Source organism: Leucopleurus acutus, assembly GCF_964270905.1.
Source record: "Leucopleurus acutus genome assembly, chromosome: 16".
NCBI lineage: Eukaryota > Metazoa > Chordata > Mammalia > Artiodactyla > Delphinidae > Leucopleurus > Leucopleurus acutus.
This window is the reverse complement of record NC_139158.1, coordinates 32,502,368-32,528,193: the sequence shown is the minus strand read 5'-3', so window position 1 is coordinate 32,528,193 and position 25,826 is coordinate 32,502,368. Positions and strand designations below refer to the sequence as shown.

Genomic DNA, 25,826 nt, shown 5'->3' with positions numbered 1-25,826 from the left:
AGCTTTCGTAAAACCCTTAGTGTGTCTGGTAGGTCCATAGCTTTCATAAAACCCTTGGTGTGTCTGGTAGGTCCATAGCTTTCATAAAACCCTAGTGTGTCTAAGAACACAGAAATAAGTTAAGAGACATTTATCTACAGAGTGAAGAGATAATCCCCAGTAACAATAATAATAATGATAATGATAGCAACAAACGTTACAGCTGCCATTGGTAGGACCAGCTGCATGGGGAAGCATACCCCTATATATGTGGTGCATATTTAATTACTGCAGTACCACATGAGGAAGCTATTATTACCCCAAATTTATTTCATGCTTTAAAAATATTTTTATTTAAAACACAGCCACGGAGAGTTGACTCTCAAATTATCACATTCCTCCTTTTGAAGCATCCCATCACCAGTGCCCTAAGAAGACATTTTCTTTCTCTTTCTTTTCCTACTTTCTTCCCTTTTAAACCCATTTCCACTCCCATCCCCCAAGACACCATTGCTCTAAAGCAGTGTTGTCCAATAGGACTTTTTGCAATGATGGAAGTGTTCTGTAGCTATGCTTTTTAAGTAGGGGATGCATTATCTTTCTGTTGCTGCCCTAACAAAGTACCACAGACTCAGTGATTTAAACAACAAAAATGTATTTATCTTACAGTTTGGGGTCAGAAGTCTGGCATGGGTCTCACCAGGCTAAAAGCAAGGTGTCTTCAGGATTACATTGTTTTCTGTAGGCTCTGGATAGGGTCCCTTTCCTTTCATTTTCTGACTCCTGGAGGTCGCCCTCATTCTCCGGCTCATGACCTGCTTCCTCCAGCTTCAAAGCCAGTGATGGTGGGTGGAGTCCTTGTCGCTGGCTGTTCTGCTGCCTGCTTCCACTTTTAAGACCCTTGTAGGTACCCTGGGCCCACTAGATAATCCAGCATCATTTCCCTGTTTTAAGGTCAGCTGATTAGCAACGTTAAATCCATCTGTAGCCTTCATTCCCCTTTGTCATATACAGTAACATAGTCACAGGTTCTAGGGATTAGGATATTAACGCTTCTAAGGGGCCCTTACTCTGCCAGCTGTGGGTATCCCTTGAGCCCTTGAAATGTGGATGGTATGACCGCGGAACTGAATCTTTATTTTGATTCAACTGTAATTTAATGCAAACACTGATACTCGATTCAGATTCAGTGATTTGAATCCATTTAGGTATGTTTTGAGAGTCTTGAATAGTCAACCATCAATCTTTCAAAGCCTAAATACAGCTCAGGCATTTCCAATGAAAAGTTAGTGTCCATATTGAGATGATGAGCTTAAGTACAAATTATACACAAGATTTAGAAGATTCAGTTAAAAAATGTAAAATATCACTTACATTGTTTATGTAATGAAGTAATATTTTTACTCAGGGGGTTAAACAAATATGTTCTTAAAATTAACGGCACGTGCTTCTTTTTACTTTTTTGACAAATGGCTTCTGGAAATTTTTAAGTTACATATGTGGCTCCTGTTTTATTTTGTTGGGCAGGCCTGCCCTAAAGTGCTTGATCACCGTCCTTGAATTAGTGCTGTGTTGTGAGCATACGCGGTTTAATTTTTGTCACGTAGGGCAGGAAAAATAGTTTTACTTTTACCCTCCTAGGCTCTTGGCTGAGACCCCCCTACCATGAAAGATGCACAGGAGAAAAACAAACAGAAGTTTAATAATAATAATGTCATGTACACCTCCTGTGCACGTAGGAGAGACCCAGGGAACCTGAGCAATGCCCCCAAATGGTCCAAGCCACCACCTTAAAAAATCTCTCTAGCTCAAGACAAAAGGAGATGTTGGGAATGGGAGCCAGTCTGGGGGGTTATGAGGAAAAACTCAGTAAATGAGGGCGTGGTTGTGATGCAGATTTAAGTTGTCACCTTCCCATTGCTAAGAGTTTCTAGAGATTTAGTTATCCGTCTCTTCCCTGCACCTAGAGGGAGACACCCTTACAAATGGAGAGTTCCTTTATAAATGTAAACGTCTCTTACAAAAAGGGTAACTTCTACTCTGTATTCATAGCTTCTCCTATGCCTGCTGTTTCTCAGAAGTAATCATCCCCCAATAATCCTTGTGCCAAAAAGGCGTGTTTGGGAGTGGCATCCTCTGCTTCCCTTCATCAAGTATACTTTGGTACAGTTCCTGTTTATTTATCATCATTGTCTCCCCTCCCCCATACACACACTCCATGCTGTGCTTCCAAATCTCTCCGTTCTCTCTGAATTCAAATTTCTGCTGACAACTTTGCCACATTTTACTTACGCATCCTTGTCATGGTCACCTACGTTACTTCCAGTGACCTGGGACTACAGGCAACTCTTTTATCCCTACTTGCAGCCGAGGAAACTGAGCCTCAGAAGAATTTAAGGAGCTGGACTAGTAAGTGATGGAACAGAGTTTGAACTCAGAGATATCCAGCTGCAAAAGCCCTTGGCCTGTGATTCTACAACCTGGTCATCCCCAAAATATGGTGCACAGGTGAACTCAGCAGAGCGTATGTGGGCTTAGAGAGAGGAGACGGACCGTGGGGCGGGGCCAGGATCTGAAAGGCGCAGACTTCTGCACAGCCATGCGCATTCTCTTCAGCAGTCATCCCTGGATTGGTCGATATCAAAATCCAATTTCACCAGGATTAGCCTTAGGGTGCTCAGAGCTATTCATTGAATTAGGAGAGATTATAGCAGAGGGAGCCCCACGGTTGTTTATTAAGGTTTTTGCGGAAGCACTAAGTGATCTTCAGGAGATTAAAGTGCTGGTGGTGTTTTCTTAACATTTATAACCTGCGCCAATATCTGGGGAGTCTGTTTATTAGGAAAAGTTCTGTGGCACTCATCCTGCCTCCTAACAGGGCCTTCGAACTGGGCCAGAGCAGAAGCTGGCTTTGCTGTTCTAATGAGCTTATTTGGGAACCTCTTGCCAAGAGCTACCTGGACATCCACCTCTTGAGGTTAATGGACATTGCATCCACATAGGGTCCTGCAACCTTTCCTGCGAGGTGAGGACTCTGCAACGCAGAGTCGTCGGCAACTGTGGGCCTGAGAAATAAAGAACAGAAGCTGATGGTTATTAATCCTTTTCATAGTAAGGATGGTAATGATCCCCTGTTTATTCATGGGACTTTGAATTCATGACCCCACTCTAAAGGATCCAGGACAGATATACATTTGTTTCTTTATGCACATGCAAACTAAGACCCAGAGACATGAAGTTAGCATTCATGCAGCTCCCTCATGGCGAAACCAGGCCTATTCATTTATGTTACAGATATTTACTGAGAATTTACCACCTGTGCTAGGTCAACGGTTTCAATTCATGCAGTTTTGCTCCCCCTGGGACATTTGAACCCCAGAAGATATTTTCAGCTGTCTCAACTCAAGTGGGTGGAGGCCTGGGATGCTACTGACCCTCTTATGGTGCACGGGGTGATCACCACATCAAAGGATTAAACAGCCCCAAGTGGCAACATTCCTGTTATTGAGAAACTCTGTTCTAGGAGGTTAGGGATAAAAAGTGAATAGAAGTTCTACGGTCTCTACTCTCATGGACTGTGCATTCTGGTGGAGAACACAGACTATAGAAATTAACAGAAACATATAATATAAAGGTAAGAAGTGAGGTGTGTTGTGAAAAAACAAATCTATAGACATGAAGGGAGGAGAGGCTGATGCAGCTGTTTTATTTATTTATTTATGAATGTTTTATTGTAGTTGATCCACAATGTTGTGTTAATTTCTGCTATACAGTAAAGTGATTCAGTTATACATATATATACATTATTTTTCATTTTCTTTTCCATTATGGTTTATCACAGGATATTGAATATAGTTCCCTGTGCTATACAGTGGGACCTTGTTGTTTATCCATTCTATATATAATGGTTTGCAACTGCTAATCCCAAACTCACACTTCATCCCTTCCCCAACCCCCTTCCCCTTGGCAATCACAAGTCTGTTCTCCATGTCCGTGAGTCTGTTTCTGTTTCACAGACAAGTTCCTTTGGGTCATATTTTATATTCCATATATAAGTGATATCATATGGTATTTGTCTTTCTCTTTCTGACTAACTTCACTTAGTATGATAATCTCTATTTCCATCCATGTTGCTGCAGATAGTATTATTTCATTCTTTTTTACGGCTGAGTAGTATTCCATTGTATATATATTATATATATACCACATCTTCTTTATCTGTTCATCTATTGATGGACATTTAGGTTGTTTCCATGTCTTGGCTATGGTGAATAGTGCTGCTATGAACATAGACGTGCGTGTATCTTTTTGAATTAGAGTTTTGTCTGGGTATATGCCCAGGAGTGGGACTGTTGGATCATATGGTAATTCTATTTTTAGTTTTCTGTGTTGTGGCTGTTTTAGATGATGGGGCCAGGGAAGACTTCTCCGATCAGTGATATCTGGGCAGAGACCTGACTGGCAAGAGGGGGCAAGCTACACAGGCGTCTGGGGAGAGAAATATCCAGGCAAAGGGACTAACAAACAGCTGCAAAGACTAAGGAGGCGTGTGTTGAGTATGTTAAAGGGAGAGCAAAGAGGCCTGTGAACAAGACAGGGGAGCGGTAGGAAGGAAGCAAGGGGGTTAGGGCTGTATCTCCTAGACCAGGGTGAGGGTCTGGATGGGAGGGTTCTGAGACGGATGGTGCCCTGGCCATTCTGCTCACGGCTCTCACGTCCTTACTTGTCTCAATTTCCTTCAATCTCTGAGTGAGTGGACCAGTATGAATTTGCTTCGTTTTTATGTTCCACCTTCTGATCTTCCAAATGGGGTTTACGAGGCACATTTCTAATTCAGTTGGTTCCCACTTTAGAGGCAAAATGACTTTCAAAAGAAAAACATCAGACATGGATAAATCAAGAGTTCTTCTTTCAACGATTAATTCCCACTAAGCTTTGACATGCATAAGCCTTGGGGAATGTAATTGCAAACCAGGTAGACACTGCCTTTCAGAAAGACACATTCTAGATGTTTCATTCTTTTAGTAAGTTGTGCAGCTTTTTCACATTATTTTTGTCTTTAGACATTGTGCCCTACGCTTTTGCCATAAGCTTCAGCGGAGTTCTCAGGGATGCTTATCCATCTGTTCAGGGAACCTGCAGGCAGGTCTTCCTCTTGCAAGTGCTGGTGGCCTTTCTGGAGGCTGAAGGAACGCTCCTCAGCCCGGTCGAAGCGTGTCAGTGCATCCAGAAGCAGGTGCAGAAAGGGGGTCTTGGAGCCCCTGCGTTTGAAGGGAAGACTCAAGTCTCTTCTCGTTTTAGGGAACTCATCAGAGTGGCCAGTGTGATGAATGAGAGCCTGGGGGCACCTCTAGTAGGGACATTCTCCCTTCTTCTGAACCTGGGTTGGTTGAGGCCAACCCTTTTGAGAGCCCCATGCCACCAGAGCTGGTAAAAAGTACAACCACACCTTGATAACCCTTGATAACAATTACTCATTCTCCATGCATTTCCGGTATGTTTGCTTAGCAGGGGTCTTGGTGAGCTGAATGATGGCCTTCAAAAAATATGTCTATGTTCTGATCTTCGTAAACCTGGGAATGTGACCTTATTTGGAAAAAAAAGGTCTTTGCAGATGTAATTAAGTTAAGGATTTCAAGACCAGATCATACTCAATTTAGGGTGAGCTCTAAATCCAATGACTAATGTCCTCGTAAGAAGAAAAAGGCAGAGGGAGATGCGTCTCAGACATGCAGAGGGAAGAAGGCCAAACGAAGACGAGAGATTGGAGCAATGCAGCTCCGCTGAGCCAAGAGGCACCAGCAACTGGAAGAACAAGGAAGGATTTCCCCTGGAAGCCTCCAGCTGGAGCGTGGCCCCAATGGCACCTTTATTGTGCATTTCTGGCCCTTACAACTGGGAGAGAATCAATTTCTGTTGCTTTAAGTCACCAGGGTTTTGGTAATTTCTTAGGAAACTAATAGAGGGATATAAAACACTGAATATGTTCTGAATATGTTTTCTCTGAAAGTTCCCAACAAAAAGGAAGTCTCACAGCTTGAAATACTCAAGATGTGGGTCAGTAAGGGTCATTCCTGTAGCTCTGACTCCTAGCGTGACTGAGGCTCTGTCGTAGCTTTTTTTGTTCACCTCCTACTACATTTGGTCCTCATCAAAGCCCCATCTTGTGTTACATCACACCACAGAAGCAGGCACGCTCAGTCTAAAAGGTTTTTTTTTCTATTTTTCTTTTTCAACCTCTGGATCCTGACATTCCTCCTCTTCCCTTTCCTTTCCATTCCCCTATGATGTCTGAAGTATTTTTGGTTGAGTTTTTCTTCTTCCGTGTTATCTTTGAAATTACTTTTAACACACAGGTATTCCGACACAACCATTTATGAGCATTTGTATATTTGCACACGCTACGCAATGATTAATTGAGCGGTGTATGTTTTTTTTTGTTGTTGTTTTTTTTTAACATCTTTATTGGGGTATAATTGCTTTACAATGGTGTGTTAGTTTCTGCTTTATAACAAAGTGAATCAGTCATACATAAACATATGTTCCCATATGTCTTCCCTGTTGCGTCTCCCTCCCTCCCACCCTCCCTATCCCATCCCTCCAGGCTGTCACAAAGCACCGAGTCAATATCCCTGTGCCATGCGGCTGCTTCCCACTAGCTATCTACCTTACTACGTTTGTTAGTGTGTATATGCCCATGACTCTCTCTCGCCCTGTCACAGCTCACCCTTCCCCCTCCCCATAACCTCAAGTCCGTTCTCTAGGAGGTCTGCGTCTTTATTCCTGCTTTACCCCTAGGTTCTTCATGACATTTTTTTCTTAAATTCCATATATATGTGTTAGCATACGGTATTTGTCTTTTTCTTTCTGACTTACTTCACTCTGTATGACAGACTCTAGGTCTATCCACCTCATTACAAATAGCTCAATTTCATTTCTTTTTATGGCTGAGTAATATTCCATTGTATATATGTGCCACATCTTCTTTATCCATTCATCCGATGACGGGCACTTAGGTTGTTTCCATCTCCGGGCTATTGTAAATAGAGCTGCAATGAACATTTTGGTACATGACTCTTTTTGAATTTTGGTTTTCTCAGGGTATATGCCCAGTAGTGGGATTGCTGGGTCATATGGTAGTTCTATTTGTAGTTTTTTAAGGAACCTCCATACTGTTCTCCATAGTGGCTGAACCAATTCACATTCCCACCAGCAGTGCAAGAGTGTTCCCTTTTCTCCACACCCTCTCCAGCATTTATTGTTTCTAGATTTTTTGATGATGGCCATTCTGACTGGTGTGAGATGATATCTCATTGTAGTTTTGATTTGCATTTCTCTAATGATTAATGATGTTGAGCATTCTTTCATGTGTTTGTTGGCAGTCTGTATATCTTCTTTGGAGAAATGTCTATTTAGGTCTTCTGCCCATTTTTGGATTGGGTTGTTTGTTTTCTTGTTATTGAGCTGCATGAGCTGCTTGTAAATTTTGGAGATTAATCCTTTGTCGGTTGCTTCATTTGCAAATATTTTCTCCCATTCTGAGGGTTGTCTTTTGGTCCTGTTTATGGTTTCCTTTGCTGTGCAAAAGCTTTGAAGTTTCATTAGGTCCCATTTGTTTATTTTTGTTTTTATTTCCATTACTCTAGGAGGTGGGTCAGAAAGGATCTTGCTGTGATTTATGTCATAGAGTGTTCTGCCTATGTTTTCCTCTAAGAGTTTAATAGTTTCTGGCCTTACATTTAGGTCTTTAATCCATTTTGAGCTTATTTTTGTGTATGGTGTTAGGGAGTGATCTAATCTCATACTTTTACATGTACCTGTCCAGTTTTCCCAGCACCACTTATTGAAGAGGCTGTCCTTTCTCCATTGTACATTACTGCCACCTTTATCAAAGATAAGGTGTCCATATGTGCATGGGTTTATCTCTGGGCTTTCTATCCTGTTCCATTGATCTATCTTTCTGTTTTTGTGCCAGTACCATACCGTCTTGATAACTGTAGCTTTGTAGTATAGTCTGAAGTCAGGGAGCCTGATTCCTGCAGTTCCTTCTTTCGTTCTCAAGATTGCTTTGGCTATTCGGGGTCTTCTGTGTTTCCATACAAATTGTGAAATTTTTTGTTCTAGTTCTGTGAAAAATGCCAGTGGTAGTTTGATAGGGATTGCATTGAATCTATAGATTGCTTTGGGTAGTAGAGTCATTTTCACAATGTTGATTCTTCCAACCCAAGAACATGGTATATCTCTCCATCTATTTGTATCATCTTTAATTTCTTTCATCAGTGTCTTATAATTTTCTGCATACAGGTCTTTTGTCTCCTTAGGTAGGTTTATTCCTAGATATTTTATTCTTTTTGTTGCAATGGTAAATGGGAGTGTTTTCTTGATTTCACTTTCAGACTTTTCATCATTAGTATATAGGAATGCCAGAGATTTCGGTGCATTAATTTTGTATCCTGCCACTTTACCAAATTCATTGATTAGCTCTAGTAGTTTTCTGGTAGCATCTTTAGGGTTCTCTATGTATAGGATCATGTCATCTGCAAACAGTGACAGCTTTACTTCTTCTTTTCCGATTTGGATTCCTTTTATTTCCTTTTCTTCTCTGATTGCTGTGGCTAAAACTTCCAAAACAATGTTGAATAATAGTGGTGAGAGTGGACAACCTTGTCTTGTTCCTGATCTTAGTGGAAATGCTTTCAGTTTTTCACCATTGAGGATGATGTTTGCTGTGGGCTTGTCATATATGGCCTTTATTATGTTGAGGAAAGTTCCCTCTATGCCTACTTTCTGCAGGGTTTTTATCATAAATGGGTGTTGAATTTTGTCAAAAGCTTTCTCTGCATCTATTGAGATGATCATATGGTTTTTCTCCTTCAATTTGTTAATATGGTTTATCACATTGATAGATTTGCGTATATTGAAGAATCCTTGCATTCCTGGAATAAACCCCACTTGATCATGGTGTATGATCCTTTTAATGTGCTGTTGGATTCTGTTTGCTAGTATTTTGTTGAGGATTTTTGCATCTATGTTCATCAGTGATATTGGCCTGTAGTTTTCTTTCTTTGTGACATCCTTGTCTGGTTTTGGTATCAAGGTGATGGTGGCCTCGTAGAAGGAGTTTGGGAGTGGTCCTCCCTCTGCTACATTTTGGAAGAGTTTGAGAAGGATAGGTGTTAGCTCTTCTCTAAATGTTTGATAGAATTCGCCTGTGAAGCCATCTGGTCCTGGGCTTTTCTTTGTTGGAAGGTTTTTAATCACAGTTTCAATTTCAGTGTTTGTGATTGGTCTGTTCATATTTTCTATTTCTTCCTGATTCAGTCTTGGCAGGTTGTGCATTTCTAAGAATTTGTCCATTTCTTCCAGATTGTCCATTTTATTGGCATAGAGTTGCTTGTAGTAATCTCTCATGATCTCTTTTAGCTCTGCAGTGTCAGTTGTTACCTCTCCTTTTTCATTTCTAATTCTATTGATTTGAGTCTTCTCCCTTTTTTTCTTGATGAGTCTGGCTAGTGGTTTATCTATTTTGTTTATCTTCTCAAAGAACCAGCTTTTAGTTTTATTGATCTTTGCTATTGTTTCCTTCATTTCTTTTTCATTTATTTCTGATCTGATTTTTATGATTTCTTTCCTTCTGCTAGCTTTGGGGTTTTTTTGTTCTTCTTTCTCTAATTGCTTGAGGTGCAAGGTTAGGTTGTTTATTCGAGATGTTTCCTGCTTCTTAAGGTGGGCTTGTATTGCTATAAACTTCCCCCTTAGAACTGCTTTTGCTGCATCCCACAGGTTTTGGGTCGTTGTGTCTCCATTGTCATTTGTTTCTAGGTATTTTTTGATTTCCTCTTTGATTTCTTCAGTGATCACTTCATTATTAAGTAGTGTATTGTTTAGCCTCCATGTGTTTGTATTTTTTACAGATCTTTTCCTGTAATTGATATCTAGTCTCATGGCGTTGTGGTCAGAAAAGATACTTGATACAATTTCAATTTTCTTAAATTTACCAAGGCTTGATTTGTGACCTAAGATATGATCTATTCTGGAGAATGTTCCATGAGCACTTGAGAAAAATGTGTATTCTGTTGTTTTTGGATTGAGTGTCCTATAAATATCAATTAAGTCCATCTTGTTTAATGTATCATTTAAAGCTTGTGTTTCCTTATTTATTTTCATTTTGGATGATCTGTCCATGGGTGAAAGTGGGGTGTTTAAGTCCCCTACTATGAATGTGTTACTGTCGATTTCCCCTTTTATGGCTGTTAGTATTTGCCTTATGTATTGAGGTGCTCCTATGTTGGGTGCATAAATATTTACAATTGTTATATCTTCTTCTTGGATCGATCCCTTGATCATTATGTAGTGTCCTTCTTTGTCTCTTTTAATAGTCCTTATTTTAAAGTCTATTTTGTCTGATATGAGAATTGCTACTCCAGCTTTCTTTTGGCTTCCATTTGCATGGAATATCTTTTTCCATCCCCTTACTTTCAGTCTGTATGTGTCTCTAGGTCTGAAGTGGGTCTCTTGTAGACAGCATATATAAGGGTCTTGTTTTTGTATCCATTCAGCTAATCTGTGTCTTTTGGTGGGAGCATTTAGTCCATTTACATTTAAGGTAATTATCGATATGTATGTTCCTATTCCCATTTTCTAAATTGTTTTGGGTTCGTTATTATAGGTCTTTTCCTTCTCTTGTGTTTCTTGCCTAGAGAAGATCCTTTAGCATTTGTTGTAAAGCTGGTTTGGTGGTGCTGAACTCTCTCAGCTTTTGCTTGTCTGTAAAGGATTTAATTTCTCCATCAAATCTGAATGAGATCCTTGCTGGGTAGAGTAGTCTTGGCTGCATGTTTTTCTCCTTCATCACTTTCAGTATGTCCTGCCACTCCCTTCTGGCTTGTAGGGTTTCTGCTGAAAGATCAGCTGTTAACCTTATGGGGATTCCCTTATGTGTTATTTGTTGTTTTTCCCTTGCTGCTTTTAATATGCTTTCTTTGTATTTAATTTTTGACAGTTTGATTAATATGTGTCTTGGCGTATTTCTCCTTGTATTTATCTTGTATGGGACTCTCTGTGCTTCCTGGACTTGATTAACTATTTCCTTTCCCATGTTAGGGAAGTTTTCAACTATAATCTCTTCAAATATTTTCTCAGTCCCTTTCTTTTTCTCTTCTTCTTCTGGAACCCCTATAATTCGAATGTTGGTGCGTTTAATGTTGTCCCAGAGGTCTCTGAGACTGTCCTCAGTTCTTTTCATTCTTTTTTCTTTATTCTGCTCTGCAGTAGTTATTTCCACTATTTTATCTTCCAGGTCACTTATCCGTTCTTCTGCCTCAGTTATTCTGCTATTGATCCCATCTAGAGTACTTTTAATTTCATTTATTGTGTTGTTCATCGTTGCTTGTTTCATCTTTAGTTCTTCTAGGTCCTTGTTAACTGATTCTTGCATTTTGTCCAATCTATTGTCCATTCTATCTCCAAGATTTCGGATCAACCTTACTATCATTATTCTGAATTCTCTTTCAGGTAGACTGCCTATTTCCTCTTCATTTGTTAGGTCTGGTGCATTTTTATCTTGCTCCTTTATCTGCTGTGTGTTTTTCTGTCTTCTCATTTTGCTTATCTTACTGTGTTTGGGGTCTCCTTTTTGCAGGCTGCAGGTTCGTAGTTCCTCCTGTTTTTGATGTCTGTCTCCAGTGGCTAAGGTTGGTTCAGTGGGTTGTGTAGGCTTCCTGGTGGAGGGGACTAGTGCCTGTGTTGTGGTGGATGAGGCTGGATCTTGTCTCTCTAGTGGGCAGGTTCACGTCTGGTGGTGTGTTTTGGGGTGTCTGTGGCCTTATTATGATTTTTAGGCAGCCTCTCTGCTAATGGGTGGGGTTGTGTTCCTGTTTTGCTAGTTGTTTGGCATAGGTTTTCCAGCACTGTGGCTTGCTGGTCGTTGAGTGAAGCTGGGTGCTGATGTTAAGATGGAGGTCTCTGGGAGATTTTCGCCGTTTGATATTATGTGGAGCTGGGAGGTCTCTTGTTGATCAGTGTCCTGAAGTTGGCTCTCCTACCTCAGAGGCAGAACCCTGCCTCCTGGCTGGAGCACCAAAAGCTTTTCATCCACACGGCTCAGGATAAAAGGGAGAAAAAGTAGAGGGAATTAGTAGAAGTATGAGGAAAGAAAGAAGGAAAGGAGGGTAGGAAGGAAGGAAGAAAGAAAGAAAGAAGCAAAGAAGGAAAGAAGGCAAGAAGGAAAGAAAGGAGGGAGGGAGGGAGAGAGGAAGGAAGGAAGGAGGGAAAGAAGGAAAAAAGACAGAAAGAAAGAAGATACAGTAAAAATAAAATAAAGTATAATAAAGTTATTGAATTAAAAAATTCTTATTTAGAAAAAAAAAAAGGAAGGAAAGAACCTTAGGACAAATGTTGGCAGCAAAGCTATACAGACAAAATCTTACACAGAAGCATACACATACACCCTCACTAAAAGAGGTAAATGGGGAAAAATCCTAAATCTTGCTGTCAGAGACCACCTCCTCAATTTGGGATGATTCGTTGTCTAAAGGAGGGAAGGAAGGACGGAAAGAAAGAAAGAAAGAACGAAGGTAAAGTATAATATTGTTATTAAAATTAATTATTAAGAAAAAAAATAAAAAAAAAACATGGACGGATAGAACCCTAGGACAAATGGTGGAAGCAAGACTATACAGACAAGATCTCACACAGAAGCATACACATACACATTCACAAAAAGAGGAAAGGGGAAAAAATCATAGATCTTGCTCCTAAAGTCCGCTTCCTTAATTTGGGATGATTGGTTGTCTATTCAGGTATTCCACAGATGCAGGTACATCAAGTTGATTGTGGAGCTTTAATCCGCTGCTTCTGAGGCTGCTGGGAGAGATTTCCCTTTCTCTTCTTTGTTCTCACAGCTCCCAGGGCTAAGCTTTGGATTTGGCCCTGCCACTGCGTGTAGGTCGCTGGAGGGCGTCTGTTTTTTGCTCAGACAGGATGGGGTTAAAAGAGCCGCTGATTGGGGGCTCTGGCGCACTCAGGCCGGCGGGGATGGAGGGGCACAGAGTGCGGGGCGGGCCTGCGGTGGCAAAGGCCGGCGTGACTTTGCACCAGCCTGAGGCGCGCTGTGCGCTGTCCCGGGGAAGTTGTCCCTGGATCCCGGGAACCTGGCAGTGGCGGGCTGCACAGGCTCCGCGGAAGAGGGGTGTGGAGAGTGACCTGTGCTCGCACACAGGCCCCTCGGTGGCGGCAGCAGCAGCCTTAACGTCTCCCGCCCGCCTCTGGGGTCCGCGCTTTTAGCCGCGGCTCGCGCCCGTCTCTGGATTCCGCGCTTTCAGCCGCGGCTCGCGCCCGTCTCTGGATTCCGCGCTTTCAGCCGCGGCTCGCGCCCGTCTCTGGATTCCGCGCTTTCAGCCGCGGCTCGCGCCCGTCTCTGGATTCCGCGCTTTCAGCCGCGGCTCGCGCCCGTCTCTGGAGTTCCTTTAAGCAGCGTTCTTAAACCCCTCTCCTCACGCCCCAGGAAACAAAGAGGGAAGGAAAAGTCTCCTGCCTCTTCGGCAGGTGCAGGCTTTTCCCCGGACTCCCTCCCGGCTAGCTGTGGTGCACTAACCCCTTCAGGCTATGTTCAAGCCGCCAACCCCAGTCCTCTCCTTGCGCTCCGGCCTCAGCTCGCAGCCCCGCCCGCCCCGGCGGGTGAGCAGACAAGCCTCTCGGGCTGGTGAGTGCCGGTCGGCACCGATCCTCTGTGCGGGAATCTCCCCGCTTTGCCCTCCGCACCCGTTGCTGTGCACTCCTCCGCAGCTTCGAAGCTCCCCGCTCCGCCTCCCGCAGTCTCCGCCCGCGAAGGGGCTTCCTAGTGTGTGGAAACTTTTCCTCCTTCACAGCTCCCTCCCACTGGTGCAGGTGCCGTCCCTATTCTTTTGTCTCTGTTTTTTCTTTTGCCCTACCCATGTACGTGGGGAGTTTCTTGCCTTTTGGGAGGTCTGAGGTCTTCTGCCAGCCTTCAGTAGGTGTTCTGTAGGAGTTGTTCCACGTGTAGATGTATTTCTGGTGTATCTGTGGGGAGGAAGGTGATCTCCGCGTCTTACTCTTCCGCCATCTTCCGCCTTCTCTGAGCGGTGTATGTTTTTATCAAAGGAAACAATGCAAAGATTTCTCCAAAGTCCTGTTTGACTAAAGATGATTAATTTTCATTTTCACATGAGCAGCATAATGCTATTAATCATTTAATATGTTTAATCATAATCTCTGTAATTCCTAATTAGGTTTATTAAGCTGAAATATCCAGCAGATATACACAAATCCAAATCTAAGTTTCCTTCTTGGGAGGAGAAGGAGCTGGTTTTAATTTGCATTTGAACAGCAACTTCTAACAAGAGGGAAAAAGTGGGCTTGAAAGCATGGGGGCTGAGCTGCTGCTTCTGCAAACTTAGAGAAGTCTTTTGTTGGGGTAGTTAAGACCCCTGACCCCTGTGAAAGTGACAGTCTCATGATGCAAAGTCATTTCTATCTATCTCATGGGTATGTCGCCAGACTTCATATTACCAGCAGAGAAAATACAGTCCCTGCTCTGGGTCTCAGTGTTATAATATTGTTCATCGACTATCACTTGAAGGTGGCAAAGCTGATGGTTCACTCCTTCATTCATTCATTTCTTCATATACTCGTAATGCATTCACCCATTCAATTGGTGAGTCAGCCAGCCAGGAAAGAGACATTTATCATTCATCTCCCATGGCTCAGCTTGTGTTTCGCACTGCCCATGTCACACCCCTGCTATGATCCTTAAGTGTCTCCTCCTAGTTTTTAGAATGAAATGTATCCTCTTGGGCTGCACCCAGGGTTCTTCAGGGTCCAACCCCTGCCTCCCTCTATAGTGTATTCTCCCGCCCTTCCTTCATACACATGCCCACCAACTAGTGACACAAAGGTCCACATGTATTCCCCCGAATCCAGAACACGATTCACCTCTCTGCATCCTGCCACATGCTTTGTCCTCTGCTGGTACAGTATTGGTCCCCTTTACCTTTTCTCTTAAACATCTCCCAGTGAAAATGTAACCTTCAGAATCGGCACGCCTGTGGTGTGTCCCTGACTTAAGTTTACTCAGCCCCCTGTGATTCATTCTGACCCCTGCTCTCAATAGTCTGTATTACAATTGTCTTTTCCTACCTCTTTCACTTCCACTAAACTAGGGACTGCATATGCTTTGGAGGACGAACTTAAGTGTCCAGGGGATAGTAGTTGCTCAGGAAAGATGTGTTTAATAAGCGTATGAGAACCTTTCCTTCATGTTTCCTGAGAGGCTTTTTGCACGTGTCCTTTGACATTTTTGTAAAAATCACCGCCAGTCTAAAAATTGCCTTACCTCCCATTTATTGACTATTGTGTGCCGAGAACTCTACCAAGTCGGCATCATGTGTTACTGTGTTCAGTCGTCACAGAACCTTATAAGGTGTGCACCATTGTTATTGCTCATTTTCCAGATTAGAAAACGATCACCATCCTCTTTATTCAATCCAACAACGTTGGCAAAATGACCAGGTACATTATCTTCATGACGGGGCCCTTGAAAGTTGAAGAAAGTTAGCTGGTAGGTTTTGAATACCAAAGGAGCTTGGAAGAGTAGTATGGCAACGACCAGAAGGTCTTGACTTCCAGATACAATTTAGGGTGTGTTAGGAAGGAGTTGCCAGTGAAATCTGTCAGTAAATACAAGGGTTGACGAGAAAGTCACTAATTATGCCTATGTTATTTTGGCTTTATATATACATATGTTAGTTGGTAAGATTGTCTTTATTATTTTACACCTAGCTGCCTGCATTGATAGTTTTGTCCCAGGTAAATGCTTCTAAATTGCTTATAAGTAGGTGGGGACAATCCCTTGCTGGTAAATTTGATGGGCTTCTTGCATGGGTTTTCCATCATTGTTTTACGAAGCCAGTTATCTGATGTAGGTGGCATCTACTGCCACCTAGAGGCAGTACATGCTAATTGCAGAGAAAGTATCTAGAAATGAAGCATCTCTGAAATGTTAAAACTCTAGAACTGAGAGTATGGGAATGGCCTATATGATTAACTCAAATGTTAAAGTGGCTTTTCTCCTGGTTCCTGCCTGTGTAGGGGTGTCAATGTAATATCATACTATCCAGGCTTTTACTTGGGGGATGGGGTAGAGTGCGAGGCAGAGTAATGAGTTATGCTAATAATGTAACATTGTCTACACCAACTTAGGCCAACAGAACTTGCTAGATATAGATGTTCTATATCTGCATTGTCTGACATGGAAGCCACCAGCCACGTGTGGCTACTGAGCATGCTAAATGTGGCTAGTGCAAGGAAGGCACTGGATTTCCCATTTTACTTAATCTTAGTCCATTTCACCTTAAAGAGCCACATGGGGTCAACCATAATGAACAGCACAGGCCTGCACAATCAAGAAATGAAAAATGAAAACCGTAAAAAATAAAGTTTAAGTCTGGCAGATGGTTACTTGGACTTCAGAACACCAAACAGCCTCTTCAAATGTTTTAGGAGATTTACTAATATTTTTATCTGTATGGCCTCAACAATTATGCAGGCGTATTTTCAGATTTTTGAACAGCCTCGATGAAGGGATACCTTTAATGAGTATCCTCCTTTTCTAGATGAGGTTTTCTCTAATTATCTGTTAGAACTCGCTGCACCCCAGTACCAGCGAGCCCCTCCCCTTGCTTTATCCCCATAGTGCTTATCTCCTTCTGCCAGCTCTGTATTTCCTTAATGAGTTTATTGTCTGTCTTCCCCTGTGTGAATTAGGATCCATGACAGTAACGATCTTTGTTGTTTTGCTTGCTGCTGAATCCTGGATCCGTAATGGGCGCTCAGTGGATGTTCAATAAATATTTGTTGAATGAATGAATGAATGACTCAGCAGTTTCTTCCTGTCCTTATTCCTTTGTTCTGGCATTTTCCTACCATTTAGGGGAAGCAAAAGCACACTGGAAAGAACATTCGGGTCCACTCAGAGCCTCTTTGCTTTCCTCTTGTTCTTTTAGCAGACAGATGATGCGGCGCCCACGGATGGTCAGCCCCAGACACAACCTTCCGAAAATACGGAAAACAAGTCCCAGCCCAAGAGGCTGCACGTCTCCAACATCCCCTTCAGGTTCCGGGATCCCGACCTCCGACAAATGTTTGGCGTAAGTACTGCCTTTCTCCTCTGCAGTGCCCGCCCTGGGATCCCCAGAGCCCTTCCCTCCTCATGTAAGTTCTTGGTATTCATAATACGAAGGTGAGGTGTTTACATGGCTGGGAAAAAAAGGCATTTTAGTTCCTAGTCTGTGGGTATCTTGGGGCCAGGATCTCTATGATTTTAGTATGAATTTCTTTGCATATGTTCACCAGCTTTCCACTTGGACCAATGGTACTTCTTCTAATTAGCAATTTGAATGTCAAATGGAAAATGGGCTCCCAGATAGCACATGGTTGCAACAAGCCCATTGATGATCCCCCATCGAGTGGCCTGGGACCCCATGTCATGACTAAAATAACCACGATGATCCACCTTGGTTTTTCTTGCTATTGCAATTGCCAAATCGAGTGGCCTGGGACCCCATGTCATGACTAAAATAACCATGATGATCCACCTTGGTTTTTCTTGCTATTGCAATTGCCAAATTATTAGGAAGAGTGACTCATGACATATTTCTGCAGACCTTACTCTTTCCCAGGCACTGAGCATCTAGATTTCAGAGGAAGTTGAGAATAATTAGTTCTGCATAAAGCTTCACTGAAACAAAACAAAACCACTACAGATTTCTGAGTTTGACATGCATCCTGCAATGTACGTTCTCCCAGAATCCATGGTGAGGATTCAGAGATTTTGATTGTGATGTCATATGCCACAAATGACAGCCTTGCCCAGGCACCACGGTGGAACACAGAGCAGGGCAGAAGCTACCACCAACCCAGAGAAAAGAAGTGATAGGGTTGCTTGCTCATGGGACATTGTGACCCTGATTCTTTTTCTGGACGATATTTGCACCATCCTCCTTGGGAAGGGATGAATTTGCCATTTCTTTGGACTCAGTGTTCCATCAAAGGACAAAGCTACGACAGGACTTGGATAGTATTCATTTTTGCAAATGCAGTCAGTCTGTTTGTCTATGACAGCCCAGCATTGGTGGGAAATGTCTGTGGATTCAATGAACAAAACTACGTCCTTAACATATGACTTAGAGTAGAGGTTGGTGGCCTAGAGATTCCCCTTCTAAAAGCTTTTTGGATGGATGCAGATATTACAAAAGGAATAAGAAGAGGCTCAACTTTAATGCCTAGCTCTGAGCCAACTAGATCTCCTTCCCCATGTGAAAAGGCGAGCTCTGTGTCATCACTCCACAATGGAGGGGTTAGCATGAACATTTTCTTTAACATGCGTGATGTTTATCAAGTGTGCATCTGACACAAAAGCAAAAGAAGCATCCTCATGTTTAAGATACCCAGGCTTGAATCCTGACATTTCAGTGGAAAAGGTCAACTTCTGCTCTTTTATGTCTCTCATTTGGTAATAACCTTGAGTTGAGCCCTCTGACTCTTGCAGAGCAGAGATACCCTCGGGCACTTTCAGGTCAAAGATGACTTTGAAAAGTGCAGAACATTCAAAGTTAAAGCCAAGGTTAAGTGTGTGTAAAGCGGTGAGACCAGGTTTGAATGATCAACAGCCAGAAGAATTAGATCCCTTTTGCCACGTCAGGTTCAGAAGTTGTCTTGTTCTTCAATGTGTCTTAATTCATCAAGTGTCACTGGGATGCTGGCTTTGAATTTGGTCCTCTTAATGACCATCCTGTGCTCTTTTCTGGTGTCACTCATTGCAACACACCCTAACTCCCACCCCTGAGGATGCTCTGTCCTCGCTTGTCGTCTTTGTTATCTTGAAAGTTACCAGAGGGCTACACTGCTAAGGTATTCAAAATATTCACAGCTAGGCTCCGAAGAAGAGATCCTGCTTGTGTGAATGTCTGAGCCTCTCTATTCTTATCGGGGTAGAACAGGTGGCATAGAGCAAAGTCTTGCCAAAAGATGGATCGTGCTACCGGTTGTCAAACCTTGATCAAAATCTACTAGTTTCAGAGCTACTTTTTGTAAGTCAAAATTTTCAAGCAACTGACAAGATGTGGATTTGACAAGATGATAGCTACACTTAGAATCTATCTATCTATTCAGAAAATGCAGCATTCGGTAATTCTGAAATTAATTCAGTTACTCACAAACTGCCTCTCTGTCCAATTTTTAAAGTATGCAAGATTTTTTCATGGGTTTTGTCCGTAAAAATCATCGGGGACCTACGGATTCCTGGACTCTGCAATAACTCTGAGACCTCCTTGGTTTACAACCACCATTCTGAAGCCATGGAATTTTAATACTGCAAAAAATGTATCCTTCCTGGCCAAACCTGGGTGGCGGCAAACTCGTGTGGTTATGTGATACACTTAGTGGCATGGATCACATGAAAAGGCATCTGTAAACATTCTGATCGGTTCCTCCACTCCAGTTGAGAGAATTAAACGTGGTTTCCTCTTTTGGTTCATAGAGACTCTAAGAAATCACATTTTAATCCCAATCAGATGTTTTCCAAGTCATTGAGACATGAGATGTCACCTCTCCTTTTGTTGCTGTTTTGCCCTGGTCCCTTCACTCTGGCAGGGGCTGCAAGGAGTGAGATGGCAGAGAAAAACCCTCACAAAGATTTTTGCATTTTTCTTCTTGGTCTCTTTTGTTCAACATGGCCATGGGGATTTCAAACCAAAACCAAAACCCAGTGGAAAAACAGCCTCCTTTCTCAGTGGCAGTGTTTAGAACAACTTCTGTAACCCTGAATAATTCAGCCGTGAAGCTCGCAACCCCTGCAGGCCTACTGGTTACCGCAGGTGCCTCAACATTTTATTTTTAATGTGTGGCTTTAGTGTCTCTTTGTCAAAATCCTGGTTTCCCTTCTTTCACAATTCACTTTATATATATATATTTTTTTTTTTGCAGTCTGCGGGCCTCTCACCATTGTGGCCTCTCCCGTTGCGGAGCACAGGCTCCGGACGCGCAGGCTGAGCGGCCATGGCTCACGGGCCCAGCCGCTCCGCGGCACATAGGATCTTCCCGGACCGGGGCACGAACCCGTGTCCCCTGCATCGGCAGGTGGACTCTCCACCACTGCGCCACCAGGGAAGCCCCTTGCTTTATATTCTTTACTTCCTTCTCTTTTGGATAAATTTGTTCCAGTGTTTGGCATTAAATCATCCAGGTCATCTTAGATTTCCTGGGTTTTTTTTCTTTTTTAGATGGAACTTTCCTTGGTCAAAACATGATGTGGCCACAACATCCAAAGCAGAAGCCAGAGTCTTTTTAAAACACCAGTTGGCGTGTGAGTGAATGGGATCTTATATTATCAGGGGCCTTGGTTCTGGCCCCAGCTACCTACTTCTTGATCATGTCAGAGCATGCGTTTCCTTTCCGTTTGAATTTTCAATGAACCCATGAAAGCAATGTATGGATTTCCACCAAATTAATGACAATGTCTTGCTCTTGAATAAAAAGCTCAATTTAACTTAATATTTAATAGTAAGCATTTGCGGTGTGAGAGAGGTGGTGATTATAGATCCAGACCTCTGATACAGGGCATTTCGTTCTAGAATTGTCTTCAGAAACAGCTGTTCAGTGAGTACTGGCTTCAGATTTTACCACTCCCCTGTCAAGGGCACAGCCTTGCTTTCGTTATCAAAATACAGGCCTTTGGGGCATGAATATGATCCACTGAATTCTCTATTGTCACCAGACACAGATTACATGACTTTCAGAACACGCAAAAGAAGTTTTCATTAGAGAAGAAAAGAAGCTTTCACGATCACCTTTGATGTATAACAAAATAGAGATGTTTTCGGACATGGCATGTTGCCTTCTATTCTGCATCCAAAACATGAAGCTGACCCTAAGAAAACTGGGATGATGCCTTTTCTTAGCCTCCATGCACACTCTTTGAACTAAGCTTTACTTTCATGTTTTATACTGTATCCATTGAACACTTTTCAGAGGTTTTCAGAGAAATATTATTTGATCTGAGAATATCTAAAAATGGGTGGTACCTATTTGCCCAAGTGTGTGCCTGTAAGCTCCTGGATTTTATCCTTGACACAGCTATTGAAACACCTCGCCTGGCTTCTGAGATGTTGTTGAACACGGCTGAATGTCGGTGTTGAGCAAACAAATCCTAGTTATGTCTGCGAATGAGTTGTGTCTATTTAAATTGAAAATGTGCCAGCTGTGTTTACATCATTAGTACCAAACTTCCCAATTAAACTGTTGATACTATAAATATAGTACACAACTGCCTTAGGAAGGGGGCTTACATCAGCATTCTTCTTATGGCTTGTTTCACTGGCTTTGAGGATCTTCCACCCAGTGGCAACTGCCAAAGAGGCAAACATTGGGGACCGTTTCAGGGCATATGGTGCCATTGTTCCATTCAGGGAATGACACATGTGAAGACTACCTTTTCATTGGTTCTGTCTCAACCAGATCTTACTTTAAAGGAAGTGTTTTTGTGTTGACTGCTTAGAGAATGTTCCATGGATGACATTTGCTTCATGGTTTTAGAGGAAGTCCTTTTCAAGTTTCTCTGTCCATAAATATGTGTGCTTCCAGCCTCTTAGGCCTGAAATAAATATGATAGCATCTGTCTGGACTGAATATTCTAAGGAGGTTATATCAGAATTATGGCTTCTGAGGAGTTCACAAAGCTGGAGGACTTTTTAACTATGAAATTCACTTCACCTTTCAATGGCAAATCCTGCATTTCCCAAATCTGAAAATTATCTTCTATTTTTAACGATTTTCTCTGCCCAAATCAAGGGCACGGAAAATGCAGTAGAAGAATCTTCTCTTGACCAAAAGAATAGTTTAGTGTCCACAAATTACAGGGCGAGTTAGCTGCGTGTTTCTTGGTATTTCCATACGGCATGCTAGAGATGTAGACCTTCCATCTTCTCTCCTGGGTGAGCCTTCTCTTCTTGATTTCTTCCTATCCTTCTACTTCTCTCTGAAGTAGAGAAGCACTTCTGCTCCACAAGAAGAATTCAAGTCTGTAATCCACTGGATGGGTACATATCCTGAGGGATGGGCACATTTCTGTGGCCCAAGATGACATAGCTTTGGGTTTCTTTTTCTCATAGTCAAAACTACTCTCATTTCAAGATTTTGAGCTATTTATATTCGACTGGAGCATACATATGTTTTTCTGTCTTTCTGAGTAATGTAGATTTATTTGTACATTCCAGAGGATAGCCTCTGTATATTCCAAATTTTTTTGTTTCTTTTTTTTTTTTTTTTTTTGAATCTCAGTAAGACCTTCTTGACACTTACTCTCCGGGCCTCCCAGTATTCTGTGAGTGGTGTACATGGGTCAGTCAAGCTGCCCCTAATTCTCTGTATCTAATTGTTCCCTTTCTCTCTTGCCCCTCCCTCCCCATGGCTCCATCCTCTGCTACACAAAGGCTGCTTAAGGCTTTCCACCCAGTGGAGAGAGACAGAATACAGAATCTCCTAGGGTTATAAAAGAGGTAATAAAAATTCAGGCTGCAAAAGCAAATGGAACAATAGGAAGGCTCAAAATCAGGGAAAAAGAGGATGGAAATTTTACTTTATGTTGTTCTGTTTGTTTTTTAATCACTGAAACAGGCATTTGCTCTCATTCTGCGTCAGGGTAAAATTTCTATCTGATTTTCCCCCGGGCCTTGTCACACACTTTTGCGCTACTGTCTCCCACCTGTACTCATGTAGAACAGACCACACTCAAAAAATGCCCATTCGACTTCATGCGATCTAAGAGAACAGAAAGGATTCCAGCATCAGGGAAAAGGATTTTGAATTATCAAATGCTTTTGGAGCGGGGTCCATGTTCCCATTTTTTAAGTGTGAATTACAGACTGATGTGCATGTGTCACTAGGACTACTAGGGTAGTCTGTTACTAGTCATAGTAAGTTACAAAATACAAGACACAATATCAGAAATTTTAATTTCAGATAACAAATATTTTATTAAGTATAAGTATGTCCCAAATATTGTGTGGGGTACACTTATCCTGAAAAATCTGACATTTAAATTTAACTAGGCATCTGTATTTTATCAGGCTACCTAATGTATTTGTCATCTGAAACTGTGTTTCTAGATTTGAATGTGTTGAGTTTCTTCCACTTTTTATAAAGCCTATTCACGCTAATTGTCTAAAATCTGTTTGTTTAACAACATGGAGAATCATCTTGAAAGGAGTACATTTCAGCCTGAGGATAGACCACAACTGTGCTGGTTTCTTGCTTGTGATGGGTGTCTGTGTAGTGGATCTTCCTTTTATCTTTACTTCTCTTGTATGGCCTGGCTGCTCCTGGCTTTTGCAGAGCCAAGGTCCAAAATCCTCAACATCCCATTCTAGTCGGATATTTTACTATCAAAATCCCACTTCACCAAGCGGGCTTTGCCCAGTGGCTAGTGACGTAGCCTAGAAGAGCCCTTGTATATACTAGCTGTTTTTAATCTTTGCTGCTCAGTGCCTGGGAAGGCAATCACTCACATATCAAGAAAGAAAAGTAGAATTAACCTCTCAGTTACATACTTGGTACTGGGCCCCTATTCTGATAGCTTATATGGTGGGATATGCCATAATTTGGAAATAATACATGCGGTTGTATTTTCTCTTGGTTCAAGTGCATCGTTTAATGAAAGAACAACATAAAATGTATATCCTTGACATTAAAAGAGAAAACAAATTCTGACTTGGGGCACAATTACCCATGCGCATAATATGATTCAGTGTGTTTCTCTTCTTGCTTATAAAATATTTCTATTTCTTTGCAGCAATTTGGTAAAATCTTAGATGTTGAAATTATTTTTAATGAGCGAGGCTCAAAGGTAAGCAACTTCATTCACTTTAGAATTGTTTAGCTTATGTTGAAATGCTTGTTATAAATACGGGGAAACAACTGCACTGTTTTAATCAGTACGTTGTGAAAATACACTTCCGTGGGAATTCCTTTAGGGACCACCTCCCGTTTCCAAAATGGTGGGGACTACATTGGATTCAGTTTAAAATGTATGAGGGGGTAATTTTAAATCGCTGTTTTATATATATCTGTAGATGTCTATATATCAATTTTCCAGAGGAAAACTACCCATGCTTAAAAAAATAATGTTGTTGCTACATTTTTGTTTTTCAGTGATAATTATGTTCTTTATATTAAAAAGTGAGTTGATAGTCTCATGAGCAGGTAAATATGTGATTATTCTGTATTAATAAAGTGCAGTTCTTTTCCTGGGTTGTAGGGGAGAAAATCTCATATACACCAACCTTTTGAATAAAACTTGATCCATTAGTCTGTGTACCCACCCACATTTTGCAATTTGCCATTGCTTTTAGTTAGCTTTTTTTTTTTTTTCTGGGAAACCAATTTTTAAGTAGATTTTCTTAGAGCTAACAGTGTAAAACAGTAAAAATCAGAGGTTATGTGGTCAAAGTCCAGCAACTTCAAAATGGAAATAGGTTGGTAGGAAAAAAAAAGCCCAACTCTTCCAAAACATCTTCTGTATCAGTGGTCATCTAAGAGCAGTATCCAGACGGGCAGCATCAGCACGACCTGGGGATTTTGAAATGCAGATTCTCAGGGTCCAACCCAGACTTTATTGAATCAGATCCTCAGAAATTGGAGCCCAGCAATCTGTGTTTTAACAAACCTACCAGGGCTGTGGTTAAACTAATAAACCCTGTGTCTTCCTGTTTTTGACACACGCCCTCGCTTCCTTTGAATGCAAACTAGCCCTTCGCCCCCTGGGGCTTCGAGGTTGCTAAAGCATCCTCCTTCTACCTGCATTGATGGAAAATGCAAGAGAGCCATCAGAATCTCCCCGGAGGAAAGCAGTGCATTTGGCAGAGCAGCCGCAGATACTGTGGTAACAGGGAAGGATGCTGCAAAAGACTTGGATATTGACATCAGGAACTAGAAAGGGAACACGTTCAATAACTCTGCCTGGTTTCCGGTCTGCCAGGAACGTTCAGCTGCCTTCACATCCCCAGACTGTGAAAGTGGGGATGGAGAGAAGTTTATTACCAAGCACAGAGAGATCGGGGGTTCAGCCCCAGAGCTTTTCGTACACAGGCAATTTGGAACAAGCCAGCATCCAGGAGGGTTACTAAAAAGAACAGGTTTTACCTGAGGGGGCAAGAGCCAGTCTCCTGGGTATTGTAACCATTTCCTCCCCACAAAGCAATCCTTTATTATTCCTTGGACAGTCTGTACCCTCTTCGTCCTAAATAGGTTTAGTATTAACCTAATAGGATAATGCTAATTGAATTGAAGAAAGAAAATGCCAGTATTCTCTTTTCCACAGTCAAAATGGTGGTGTGATATTCCAGATGAGTGTAAAAAAAAAAAAGAAAAATCAATTCATTATACTCTCTGGTTTTGCTACTTTAGGGAGCTCATCTTTGTGTAATTTCAGATGTTTTACAGTCATCCTTGTAATATGTCAGTAGTTTGACCTCCAGGCTGGGGGAAAAATAAGCTAACTCTCTTTCTGCTGTGGTATGAAAAGCATTACAGGTACTATTTCTATATGTGCAAAGTCAAGTGCATTAAGAGAAAAATGTGCCTGATCCTTTTCACTCAGAACTGACGTATTCTGGGCAAAGTTATAGAAGATGTTGGCCAACTTTCTTCTAATGCTGAGTCCTAGCACTGCTGCCTTTAAAGGTGTTGTTTTTTTTAATTTATATTCCATGTGTACTTTGTTTTGTAACTTTTGCAAGTTGGAGGAAGCTATTTAATTTTTTTCGAGAGCTGTTTAA

At 41.9% G+C, this 25,826-nt stretch overlaps 1 protein-coding gene across 17 annotated transcripts in view; it reads left to right on the top strand.

Annotated features, from left to right (window-relative positions):
- The window catches only part of RBFOX1 (RNA binding fox-1 homolog 1), a gene marked incomplete at both ends in the record, with an annotated part of 1,093,433 nt that overhangs the window by 948,002 nt on the left and 119,605 nt on the right, over positions 1 to 25,826 (top strand). For all 17 annotated transcript variants that reach the window (XM_082857460.1, XM_082857469.1, XM_082857464.1 and 14 more), the window contains 2 exons: positions 17,001 to 17,144; positions 23,843 to 23,896. In XM_082857460.1, coding sequence (XP_082713586.1) covers positions 17,001 to 17,144; positions 23,843 to 23,896 — 198 coding nt within the window. The remainder of the gene's footprint in view (positions 1 to 17,000; positions 17,145 to 23,842; positions 23,897 to 25,826) is intronic.